Source organism: Meleagris gallopavo, chromosome 1 (assembly GCF_000146605.3).
Source record: "Meleagris gallopavo isolate NT-WF06-2002-E0010 breed Aviagen turkey brand Nicholas breeding stock chromosome 1, Turkey_5.1, whole genome shotgun sequence".
Taxonomy (NCBI): domain Eukaryota; kingdom Metazoa; phylum Chordata; class Aves; order Galliformes; family Phasianidae; genus Meleagris; species Meleagris gallopavo.
Window position 1 is genome coordinate 134,034,271 of NC_015011.2, and position 12,924 is coordinate 134,047,194.

At 34.2% G+C, this 12,924-nt stretch overlaps 1 protein-coding gene across 1 annotated transcript in view; it reads right to left on the reverse strand.

Annotated features, from left to right (window-relative positions):
* Positions 1–12,924, reverse strand: part of ATP11A (ATPase phospholipid transporting 11A) — a 118,312-nt gene that overhangs the window by 26,656 nt on the left and 78,732 nt on the right. Inside the window, 10 exon segments of the mRNA XM_019610020.2 lie at positions 286–467; positions 1,730–1,833; positions 2,072–2,145; positions 3,828–3,899; positions 4,175–4,338; positions 5,540–5,713; positions 8,671–8,868; positions 9,988–10,138; positions 10,789–10,870; positions 12,086–12,150. Of these exon segments, the coding sequence (XP_019465565.1) occupies positions 286–467; positions 1,730–1,833; positions 2,072–2,145; positions 3,828–3,899; positions 4,175–4,338; positions 5,540–5,713; positions 8,671–8,868; positions 9,988–10,138; positions 10,789–10,870; positions 12,086–12,150 (1,266 nt within the window).

The window sequence follows — 12,924 nt, forward strand, 5'->3', positions numbered from 1 at the left end:
CTTTTCCCTACAGTTTGCTCAATAAGGTATTACACTAACTGCATGTAAATTGCTTGAACACACTGATCTCTGTATGCTCACCTATTCTTACTAAATTGCTAAATTATAAAGTTACCATGTCTAACTTTAATAAGATAAGGGTACAAACTTCATTCAAACAGAGAAGTGTATACAGAAAAAGAATTACAAGAGAGCTTTCCACAATTTCCACTAGCAGACATTTCCTTATTTATAAACACTGGACTAAGTAAGCATCTCCAAACACAGTCTAAGAAAAGTACTAACCGATCTTCAACAGCTGTAGCACCAAGTAAAATAAAATCTCTCTCTATCTTCTCGTACACTTCGGCCAATTTCTTTTCTCGGTCCTGGAGGGCCAACTTTGCATTCTGGAGCATCTTCTGTGCATTGCTATACTCTTCTGCTGTGAGCTTTTTATATGCAACACACAGCGTTCGCAGTCCCTCCTAAAGAATGGAGTCAGAAGAAACAATGTGCATTTCATAAATCTCTTCCTAGATTTCCTGCTGCTGTTTACACTGTTATATTTGAAAAACCTGAATGATTTTACTACTAATATGAAGAGTTCAACCACTTACTTTTATAGTAAAGTGAGTATTGGATAATATAGACTAGAAAACAAGGGTCAGTTTGATTCTGTGCTGCCCTGAAAGCTGTTACAACCTGAGGAATGAACTTCAGTCCTCAAGATGAAAAACAGCTCAGCCACCCAACGGTATGTATGGGACTACCAGGGAAACGACGGTCACGCTGAAGCTTTCCTTTCCTATCTTTATAAGGGGCAGGATGAGTCATAAGAAATAATGATATAAATAGTAACTGTGCAGAATCTGATTTTGATGCTGTGTAACAGCAGAAATAGGGACAAGGACAGGAACAACATATCACAGTAAGGGCTGAAAGTAAAAACCTAACTGTGTCATTTCAGTCATGTGAAAACTAGAATTCAGTTGTGGTTGTTTCAGACCAGATCAAACTTTTGGATAGGGTGATATGTAAAATGTTTGCATACTGGATACCAGTAAATTTTACCCTATTTGTAAGACTACCAGTAACATTTCAATGCAATGAGTTTTGTGCATTTTTGGACACAAACCAAAATTCAACATTCACAACTCCAAGTAGAATCATGGAATCAATAAGGTTGAAAAAGACCTCTAACACCTCAAAAATGACCAACCACCAGGCCACCCCCACCAAGCCCACTAACCACGTCCCTTGGTGTCACACCCACATGGTTCTTGTATTACCTTTTCAGTAAAACCAAGTTCTGAATTTCTTCTAAAGATGGTCAAACAGCTCATTTTAATTCATTTTAAACAAGCAAAAAAATCAGTAGAAGGATGACCACTATACTGTTTCCCCATAAGAACTATATTTAAGTTAATTCAAACTTCTGCAGTTATTAAAATGACATTCTAAAATGTTAATTGATGGCCCCTGGTATAACACACTTAACGCATTTCTATCACACCAGAACTGCTATTTGAAAGATGAGATGGAGGAAAACCTCAAATAACGGAGTAACACAGATTGCTATATATACTGCCTGTGCTTACTTCGGTATAGAATAATCTCTGTACCTGGGATGACAAATCTCTTAGACAAATCTCTTAGATTATCAATCGAAGGTCAGGAGAACTAAAGTTTTTGATACTTGACAGCATGTGAACAGTTCAATAAAGTTTAATGCCCACTGGAATCTTACCACTGCGTTGCGTTCAACTCTGGATCGTATTTGGTCAATTTTGCCTTCTTTAACTCTAGGAAATATGGAAGAATCTGCTCCCTTGCAAAATAGAAATATATCACCTAAAAGAAACAGCATGTGTAATTTAAATTGGTGAGAAATGCCTTTAGCCAAACTAATAAGCCTTTCAAAAATATTTCTTCCAGTAGTTTTAATAACATTTGCATGCATACTGGTACCCATTCCCTATTTTTACAAAGAAAGGGAAACAGACCGTGGATGATCAACACTCTGATAAACTTGAAATAAATTTAAGTGAGATAAATACATCTAACAGGAAACAGAACATGGTAGTCCTACCTGTTGAAGATTTGACAATTACACTCATACGTCGTCTTACAGAATCGAAACTCAAAACCTCCAATAATTCAAACCTGAAAAGAAAGAGTGTTTTTTAAACAACTCCGCTTTTTCATAAAACCTAAACTGGTTATTTCAGCTTTGAGCATATAGAATAAAATTGCTCCTAATGTGGAAAGTTATATTAAGTATGAAATATGGAACCACTACAGAATGAAATAGCAGGTTAGAAATAATAATTGCGAGGGGGAGACTCAGCTCTTAATTACTTGAAACAGACTCTGTCTGCATAAGGTTCTGTGATCTTCGGTATCCAGTTCCTGGTATTATTCAGTATAATTTATTTTAGCAAAAGACTAGAAACCTTGTAGTAGTACACTATATTGCTAAAATAGTAGGTAAGCCACTAGTAATAGTGTGTACATAGGCATAGCGTTACAACTTGTCTTTTAACAATACTTTACTAATTCTATTACTAAATGCGCCAACCTAATTTCACAATTTTTCCGCAAGCATAGACTGACAATTTAATCAAATGAAAAAAACACATTTCTTTTTACCAGTATTATTGATCGTTGCTTTTATGATTTGATTTATCTTCCTTTTTACCAGGAGGAGAAATGGACACAAGCTCCTGTTGTGTTGTCTTTCTATCATTCATTAGTCTGTATACATTAATCACTTATTGTCTTTTCCAGCGCAAACATAAATTTTATCATTATTTCCAGTCTCTTCAGGATTCATACAGAATAATAAAATTCTTTAGGTTGGGAACAATCACTAAGATCATCTAATCCAACCACTAACCCATCCTCACCACACCCACTGACCACATTCCTCAGTGCCACATCCACACAGTTCTTTAACACCTCCAGGGACAGTGATTCCACCACCTCCTTGGGCAGCCTGTGCCACTGTCTCATCACTCAGATTTCTGAGAAATTTTTTTTCTTAATATCCAACATGAACTTCCTCTGGTGCAATTTAAGGCCATTCATTCCTCTTGTCCTATCGCTGTTACCTGGGAAAAGAAGCTGACTCCCACCTCACCACAACTTCCTTTCAGGTGGTTGTAGATTGTGATGATAAGGTGACTGCTGAGACTCCTCCAGACTGAACAATGTCAGTTCTATTTCTGATAAGCCAGGATGTCATTGGCCTTCTTGGCCTCCTGGGTATGCTACTGGCTCACATTCAGCCAGTTGTCAACTAACACACACACATATATATACAGATTTTAGTTATAAAAGAGATTTGGTGGTTAATTAGTTCATCCAGTTACAAGTCCACACAACAGCCTGGAATTCAAGCCTGTGCAGGACTACAATGGTTATTTCAATAAAAGAGCAATTTCTAACAAAAACCTGGACCAGTCCTTTGCCTATGAACTGTGACACATTTTGGGCAAGTACCATTTTCCGTTAAGAAATCATTACCATACAACAAAGGAAAAATATCCATAGTTCCTAAAATTATTAGTAGCTATTAAATCAGGTTATGAACCACCATGTCATACTTTTGTTATTTTCATTTTTCTTATTGCATATACTGTCAAATTAATGGAATAAGCAAAAATATAAAACTATGGGGTGTATTTAAAATTACAAATATTAGTAGAGCACTTCTTTTCTTACTAAAATGTACATTTTGTGGCTTTCCTGAATATAAAATTGGTATATAGGGAGAGAATGAATTATTAAACATAACAATAAAAATTCCTTTCCTCAGACACATTTTGTGTATTTTAAGCACTCACTTCTCTCTGTTATTTTCCCGATTTAAGATCTCCATATAATTGTCCTTCAGGCATAGATAGGTGTAACCGAGTCTGTAAAATTGAAACACACACTAAGGGAATCCATACAAGAAACATGTAATTATCCAGTTTAACATGTCAGAGAGATTTAAGACTGATATTCCGAGAAAAACAAACACAATTGCTTTTAGTTTATGAATATGAATAATCATGACTGCATATTAAGAAAATCATCAGCAATAAGTGATTTGAAGTTTGCTATTAGGATTTTTGTACTGAAAACAACTTTCAACTTCAGTGATTAATTCTTCAGATTAAAAAATTACAGTATTTAGTTACATCCATACCTCTGTATTCCTTCAACTAAAGCAACTTCATCAGGTGATGAAGATATATATATGCGAGATCTTCTTGAGAGTTGGCTCTTCTTCAGCCCATCTACATTGTCATCATCTTTTACCTGAACAGTGTGGCAAAGACAAAGAGCTCGGAAAAATAGCTCCTCTCTCTCCTAATAAATAAAAGAAATTATTGTCATTATGTGCCATCACTTTCAGGTATTCCTTTGAATTATTATTTCTTTTTTTAGGAGGTTAGTAATGTCACAGATTACTATTAACATATGCAGGCAGTGTTATATGCTACCTGCCCTTTAAAGGGACCCAAGCCTATACCTGTGGTGGCCACAGAGCTGGTTAACAGCTGCTAGTAATAACATTGTCATGGAAGTCATAAATTGCGGACATGTAAAAGAACTCCAGTGTGCATCTATATAAAAGGTGTGCACATTTTGGGAGCTGGAACCAACAATTTCTATAAAGTTTCAGGTGGTTTGGCAATAGCAGTTTATCCATTTCTTATTTCTAGTTCAAGAGTCACACCATAAAGAGATTTCTATGTATTTAATGGATAACTGGCTGTGTTCTAACTGTATCTTTGTAACTGAACCTTATCTGTATCTGTCATTGTGATTCCAAGACAAAAACACAACTACTCTCGGAGCGTGTTCAGAAAAGTGAAAATCACAAGGCTACTGATTTACAATTACACAGAGACCTTATCTTGCCACAGTAAAGGGTATGGACAAAGTATGATCTGAGATTGTATTGATATATATTTTAAAATATACTGTCCAGTTATCCTGCCCATTTACACAATGCTAAGCTACTGACATGAAGTTGCCTTAACTTTCAAGTAACCTCTTTTGCTTTTCACAGAAAAAAGCCAAAGCACATACATGCCATGTGTAATATGTTTCAGATGTGGCTACATTATGTCGCATTTAAAAGTAAATTAGTTTTAATCATAAGCCATTCTATGGCCACCTTCACTCAAAGATGACTGAGTGTATGCATTGAACATTCACTTTTCCCCTGCAAGAGTTTCATGCCTCGATTTCCTTATTGTAGACAATGTAAAATGGAAACCAGCTATAACATATCTTTAGCTGTTAATCTGAGAAAGTTCTGTATTTTGGGGTTTTATTTAACTCAGTCTTACAGCTTTATTAAAATTGGGAAACTTCTGATTAAGCATCTAAATCTTAATTAAACAAGGAAAGAAAAATGTTTATGCTGTCATGCATTTCCTGCAGATATGTACTTTGATTACAAAAATTCAAGGATCTTATATTTTTACCATTCCCTTCATCAGCATAATTCAATTTTCACATTTCACTGTGAAAAACACAGACCTAGAAAGAGTCACCATACCTTTCCACTTCCTCCTGGGGAAGAATCTATCATATCAATGCCTGTGCAATCATGGAGAATTTGGCCATTGCAGATAACATGTGGTATATAAACATGTCCTTCAATGCAACATTCTACAAATTCCATGTTGTTCTCAGTTAAGGTTCCTGTTTTATCTGTGAAGACATACTCAATCTGCAAATGAACACAAATTAAAAACAGCAGGAATATGAACAGAGATTTTCCAAGTTCTCTTCACATAAGTGAAATTATTACCGGGCTACACCTTCCTTAATCTAAGCTCTTTCAGAAAAGGAAGACAAAAAGTTCTTTTTTGAATACGTGTTCTACTAAAAGATTTTATCATACAAGAATACCAGCAAAGCTATCTTCTGCCTGATAACACTTATAAACAATATTTAACCTACTTTCACTCTTCTCTTAAGCTCCTTTTTGGTAATGACATTTGGTAATGTCATGCTTGCTGCAAAACAGATATTTATGGAAACAAAATTCACACGGATTCCATTGGCAGGAATGATTATTTAATGTACATACCTGGATTCAAATCAGTTACTTTCAGAACAGTACTTGAGATAATGTCAGAACTGCCCAATGCAACAACTTTTGTGTAAATGAAGAGTCTACACTATCACATACAGTTATATGCAAGAGCACTGTTACTGCCCCTATTTCTGTCTCAAAATTGAATTTTTAATTCATTTCCTTTTACAATGAGACAAAGAATTAAGGGCTAACAACAGCAAAAACAAAACTGAAAAGTGAATTGCAACAGATATATCTACCTAAGCTCAATTTTGGATTTAAACAATGAAAGTAAGGCAATTATTCAGTGTTCATCACATTGTTTAACTGACTTTAATATTTAATAAATACTTCAAACAAAACAACTACATTTTCTTTCAGTAGTCATAAATTTTTATTTGAACTTTCCTCCTAGATTAACTTTCCTAAAATTCACTGATCTGGAAAGGCAATTTTCCAGATTTTCCAAGGGTTTCTTATCTGGAGAGACAGCACTCTAATGACATGTTTTTCAAGGTGGACAGGATTCAGTTCTCTCTCATATAAACTGCTATATAAAGATTTCATATTATATCTATACTAGACACAAAATGCTATAAAGTAAAGCACTTTTATTCACTCAGTGTGCAATATCATTTCCAGAAAAAAGGAGTAAAGTATGTGTATCACTAACAAAATCTACCATAAACATCAATAACGATTAACATTCAATATGTTCATTAGAAGTAAGAGAAATAATGTAGAAGCAGAAACAACAACAAGAATGTAGAAGCAGAAACAAGTTCATTGAATTTATAATGATATACCAAGTAATGTGAGAGTCTCATTCTTATGATTGTGCTTAAATGTACTATTACTCAATTATTCTACATATCAATCAATGGTTGAAGATGAACAGGACTTCTGGAGGCCACCTGGTTACCAAGCCCCCCTACTCAAGCAGGGCCACCAAGAGCAGGAACTGGACCCAGTACTCCAAGCATGGCCGTAGAGAGTTAAACAAAGTGGAAGGATCACCGTCTTTCCCCCGCTGGAACCATTCCCCACGGGGTAGACCAGGGGGCTTTTGGTTGCCTTTGCCACAAGGGCTTGCTGCAGTTTCATGTTCAGCTTAGGGTCCACCAGAATACCAAGATTCTTTTCTGCAAAGCTGCTTTCCAACACAGTGGTCCCCTGCACACTGTGCCCCATCATCCAGGTCTTTAATGAAGATGATATGAAGTGAGCCCAGTACCGGCCACTGAGCCACGAGATACTGGCCTCCAGCAAAAATTCACGCCACTGATCACCACGCTCTGGGCCTTGCTGTTCAGGCAGTTTTTAATCCATAACACTGCCTGCTCATTCAGCACAGACATCAACACTGTATCTGCAAAGACTGTATAAGAGACGGTACAAACCGTGGTAATAAAATACTTGTACCATCTTTTGTCCAAATAGATATAAATACTCCTTAATACTCCTTAATACTCCTACTCAATAACTAGTTCAGCTGCACAAAAATAAAGTAATACACCATCTTATTTATTTTACTTGACAACCTATGGAAATTATTTAATTAATAAAGTTCCTAAACAGTTTATCCAAAATGTGTGCGCATATCTGTGTCAGTATGATGATTTTATTAATGCAAAATAATAAAAGTGGAATTTCTTTCAAAAAAGCAGAAGGTCAGACAATCATTTTATTGGATAAAACTTTTGTCTGGATATTTGCTATCAATCTACCAGACGAAAAGGGTATTTCTTTTATCTGGCTTTCACTGTAAGGAATTTAAATGCTTATATAAATCTCCCTCTATAGTTGTAAGAGAGAAATTACTACCTTCATGAAGTGCTTATTATTTACTAACATATTTAACCATTATAATAATCTATAATATAGATGTCTTTTTGTACCTACATTGCAGGTACCTATGCCAGTAAGAGGAATGTGCGTGCCTGCGCATCTGTTCAGTGAAAGTGGAAAATTCCAGCTTAGATTACACACTTATTGTCTAGATAATTTCACTTTTGTGAGACGATTCAGACTGAAGTGTAAATGGTTCAGAGGATATATAAATTTGCTATTGCTTAAAAGTACAATAATAATATTATTTGAAAAAAAATCAAATAAGGGACTATTTGCGTAGAAAAAGACAATACAGAACTAATTTCCTAAGTTAGCCACAATACTGTAAAAAGTTATGAAATTCTAAAATGTATTTAAACAATGAAATGAAAGGAAACACCAATGTAATGAGTAATGTAGTACTCCTAACTCACGGAAATGAATGAAATTGCTTTAAGTGAAGTGTATTCAGGAATTACTCATTAAGCTCAATGTAAGTATTGCTTATGTTTCAATACTTAGCACGGTAGCTCACAGGTGTTTTCAGAAACAAGTGCTAACTTGCACTGACTTAGCTGAGAAATCAGAATTTTTTATTGTGAAAATCTGAAGAAATCAAATACAATTTCTAAATTAATCAGCACTAAGGAAAATGCAGTTTAAAGCTGCAAAAAATTAGAGTGAAAATTAAATTTTAAATAAAAGTTACTATACATGAGTAAAATGTATTTTTATGCTGGAAATAGTTGAAATTTTTATCATTCAGTGAAATTTACCTGTCCCAACTCTTCATTGAGATCAGAAGTATTCACCAGTGGTCCTTCTCCTGTATCTTCGTCAAACATTTCCTCATCCCACGTAAGGAAATAAGAACCAAGAAATTTCTGCATTTCCACAGTGACATACATGGATACAGGAATAATGTAGTTAAAGAGAACCATGAATGCAAGGAAGTCTGTAAATGCTTGAAGAAACTGCCAAAGAAGCAAGATAAAAATAATAATTCTTCATGTACCATCAAATACTGAAAGTTGGCTACTTGCATTTGCAAGTCTCTTTTTAGCTTTCAACATTAAGCAACTCCATTCACATAGAATCATAGAATCACTCAGGTTGAAAAAGACCTTGAAGATCATTGAGTCCAACCACAACCTAACCATTCTACCCTACCTCTAACAACTCTCTGCTAAATCACGTCCCTGAGCACCACATCTCATAATTTGGCACACAATATATACTTTCATGATTTACATCATAATTATTTTTGCATGAAGTTTTTTTTTTTTTAAGTTTTAACTTGTATTTTTCTTTAAAGATATATAGATGGAGAATACATTTACACATTATTGCTGCAAAGTTCTAGATCAGCTAATGAGAGTGACTGCGTATGAATAGAAACAACATCATGTGAACAAGGAAAACAATAAAAACGCATATTCCCAAATTAGCAGAAGAATACCATAAAATCACATAGGTCATCTGAGAATTAGCAGATTACATAGCCTTCAGGCAGCAGCAGCATCATCTAGTCTGAAGTGGAATTTTCCCTCTCATTGGGATGATTTTCTAAAATAATATTCTGCCTTCTGTAATGTAGGGCTGAACTCATTATAAAGTATTCTTTCTTGACAGGGTCCTTGCTCTCATAAAGATGCTGGACACTGGCAAATCTGTTGGTCTCTAACACTCATGAGAGAGGTACAAGACTATATAAAACTGAGCTTTTGAGAGGTACTTGTACAGCAATTCCTACAGTAGATTGCTTTGAACAGCTGCCGGTTACATCATTGCCAGGAGCTGGGTGATTCCTTTCTGTCCTTTACTTTCTCCAAGAGTTCAGCTCTTTTCTTTAGAAACTCAGTGGTGGGAAGCTACAGAACATCTGTATGTGGATTTTTATACTAAAACAGAACTTTTATATTCTTGATGAATCTTCAGTTAAAGTTCAAAAAAACCCACCACATACAGGCTTTCCACAAATATACTGTCACCATTCTTAGTCAATACTTAGGCTGTACATACTTTTCAGTAGGAGTCTCACAAATTTAGAGCTTAATGAAACTTTTTTTCGGTATTTCAATTTATTTCCATACCTGATTTCTTTTCCTTTCTGGCTCTGTTTTCTGATTATACCATGGCTCATCACGAAACGGTTCGCTCTGCCAGACATACTTCAGGACAGTATTTATTAGCGCTTTACTGATGAGAATACAGAGGTATACAATAAGGAATACATTCATTGATCTAAAAAATAATAATAAAAAAATTAAAAATAAATAAAAATTCCACTAGTGTACAAACTACAGAGTTCATTTAAAAAATATTCTACTTGTCATTCAGCCATTTGCTATGATGTTAAATAACTTCCCCTGAAAATAAGGGTCATAAATTCTATGTATGTCTATATGGAACATACAATTTTAGATTAAACATGGAAGATCTGTCACAAATTAGCTTTTGTGTAGTAATTAGTATTACTACAGTTGGTCCATACTCAAGGAATTAATTCTATTAAATTCAATTTAATTATATGGTTAAACAGTGGTAGGATATTGAAGCATATAATCTTGGAAAAAAGTCAGTAGGTAAATTCTAACCAATGAAAGAAAAGTCTGCTGGAACAGTAAAGCATACTTTATCTCAAAAATGTAAGCACAGCATCATGAAGGTTTTTTTCTAATAGATAGTAATTGCTTAGTTCTGAGAACCTCATCTCTGGACTTATTTCATAATTCAAAAATGAAGCATGCAATAATGCAAATTTTAAGTTCCTCAATTTCTTTCATTGTTTAAAATTAATAAATCACATACTTTTAGCTAAATGAAAATATTCCCTTTTATACATCATTCAAACTTGCAGTTTTCCACCCCAAAATAAAAGTTTGAAATATTACTTTTCTACAGCAGATCGTTTCTGTGATTTTGACTGGTAATTTAATGCCATTTTTGTTTCCATGCCAGTGTAGATAGCAACACCTGAAATTAGACAAGTTGTTTTACTAAAGATTACACAGTACAATGACTTACTTGAATAAGAACACAATTCTCTAGATTATTAGACCATCAACTATTATACCCCCATCTATATAGCTTCTATAGTCTGAATAAAAAGGATACAGATCGAGATGATACTCAAAACTAAAAGTGGCTTTAATATTTTAGGGAAAATTTTAAGAAGCATTTACATCTCACTCTAAAATCACAGTTCCCAATTCCTTGCATTTTTATGGTTGGTGGGGTTTCCTTGGCTTTAATTTTAAAACATAAGGAATACATTGTGCAAGACAATCCAACTAGAGCTAAACTACAGAATAAATCCAAGAAGAACAGAAGAAGGCTACTGATTTAATTTTCTTCAGGAAATGCTAATAATTTATGAAAAGAGATCTTCTGATAATACTGAATTCCTCTTAAAACTGCATTTTGAGTGACTAACCCTCAGAATATTAAATACAATAACTAGAAGTAAATGTAAACGAGAAAATGGATTTGAAGTGCAGAGTAAATCAGCACAATGATAAAATAATGCAGTTTTCAATATGGATCATTCCGAGTTAATGGCAAACACTGCATGTGTTTTACACAGACCAGAAACAACCACTCACACATCTCGCCTGATACACAAGTTAACTGAGATCTTAAAATCATGCCCTGAAGTTTAAAGAAACACTACAATCTAATTATATTAGTTCATCAATTTCAGATACCAATTAAAAGCAAAGAAGGCAAGTCCAAGTCAACATATACTTTTCATCCTTTTTGCCAGAAAAAGCTGTCAGATTTTCATATTTTAGGCTGAGTAAGTACATTGTTATTTATGACCTTCTTTCTTAGAGTGTGGAAGTTGTATAAAATAGTGGATGATTTGGACCCTTGTCTTTTTCAATATCAACAGGGAGTCACTGACTTCACTGGGACAACAATATTAATCTACAGTCCCTGTTCAGAACCCCTACATTCACATGAAGAAGGTCTGTCATCTTCACTCATTCTTGAAAATTAAACTCCTCCCAAAAATCTCCACAATCATTATATATCATTAATACTTTGCAACAGTAAATCTTATTAAAAGTTGTAAATCAAGTGTTTCAATAAAAACCATGCACGCAGTAGTAACTCCACAACTGCAACCCCATTTGATGTTTGCTTACTACTTCACCATCCTCTGAAATAATTAATACAAATATTTACCAAAGATTTTTTCTGTATTCTTTAAAGTAGCTCCTCTAAGGAGCAGATTTTCAGATCCTAATGGCCTGCAAAAGAGAAACATTCCAAAATGTAAGTATTTAGAAAGAGACAACAGGCTTTAATGGAAGCCACCGAAGACAGGAAAGTAGTTTTACTCAGTGAATTAACTCATTAATTAATGGTACTTAACTATTTTAAGTGAAGATTAAAAAATATACAGATGCCTAAAACTAAAGACATAACCTCACAATCCAAAGCTAACATAGGCAATCTAATTTTGAAACATGTAGAGAAAACAGTGTTTCTTCATTTCTTTCATGTTGAAAGTCAGTGCATCTAAAAACCACATCTGAAGATATCTAAATAATATTAATTATCATAATTGTAAGGTGATTATTTTTAACAACATCAAGTCTTGTTTTAGGTTTGTTGAGTTTCCTGCATGTTAGAATTATTTGTTAAAGACAATTATGTCACTGTATTCCAATTATAAATGCTATACAAGGTATTGCTTTAAATGTACTACATACTTTTCAAAGCATAAAGATTAATATAGGTAAAATAATTTACTGAGAAGAAGGTGGAATTACCTACTTCTTCCCATGCTGTTTAAAGATGTTTGGAGCATATGTAACACAAACCACTATAAGACTGTGAAACCAAGGGCTACTTTATTGACAGACAGCATGCAGAATTGCATGGATGACATTTTAAACTACAGCCAGGCTCTATTTATATAACCATGGAGGATAAAACAACAAACAAACAACAATAAAAACCATCCAAGAAGTAACGTCAGTATTTTTGGATGTTATTAAAAGTGTTCTTGTGGTACCAAA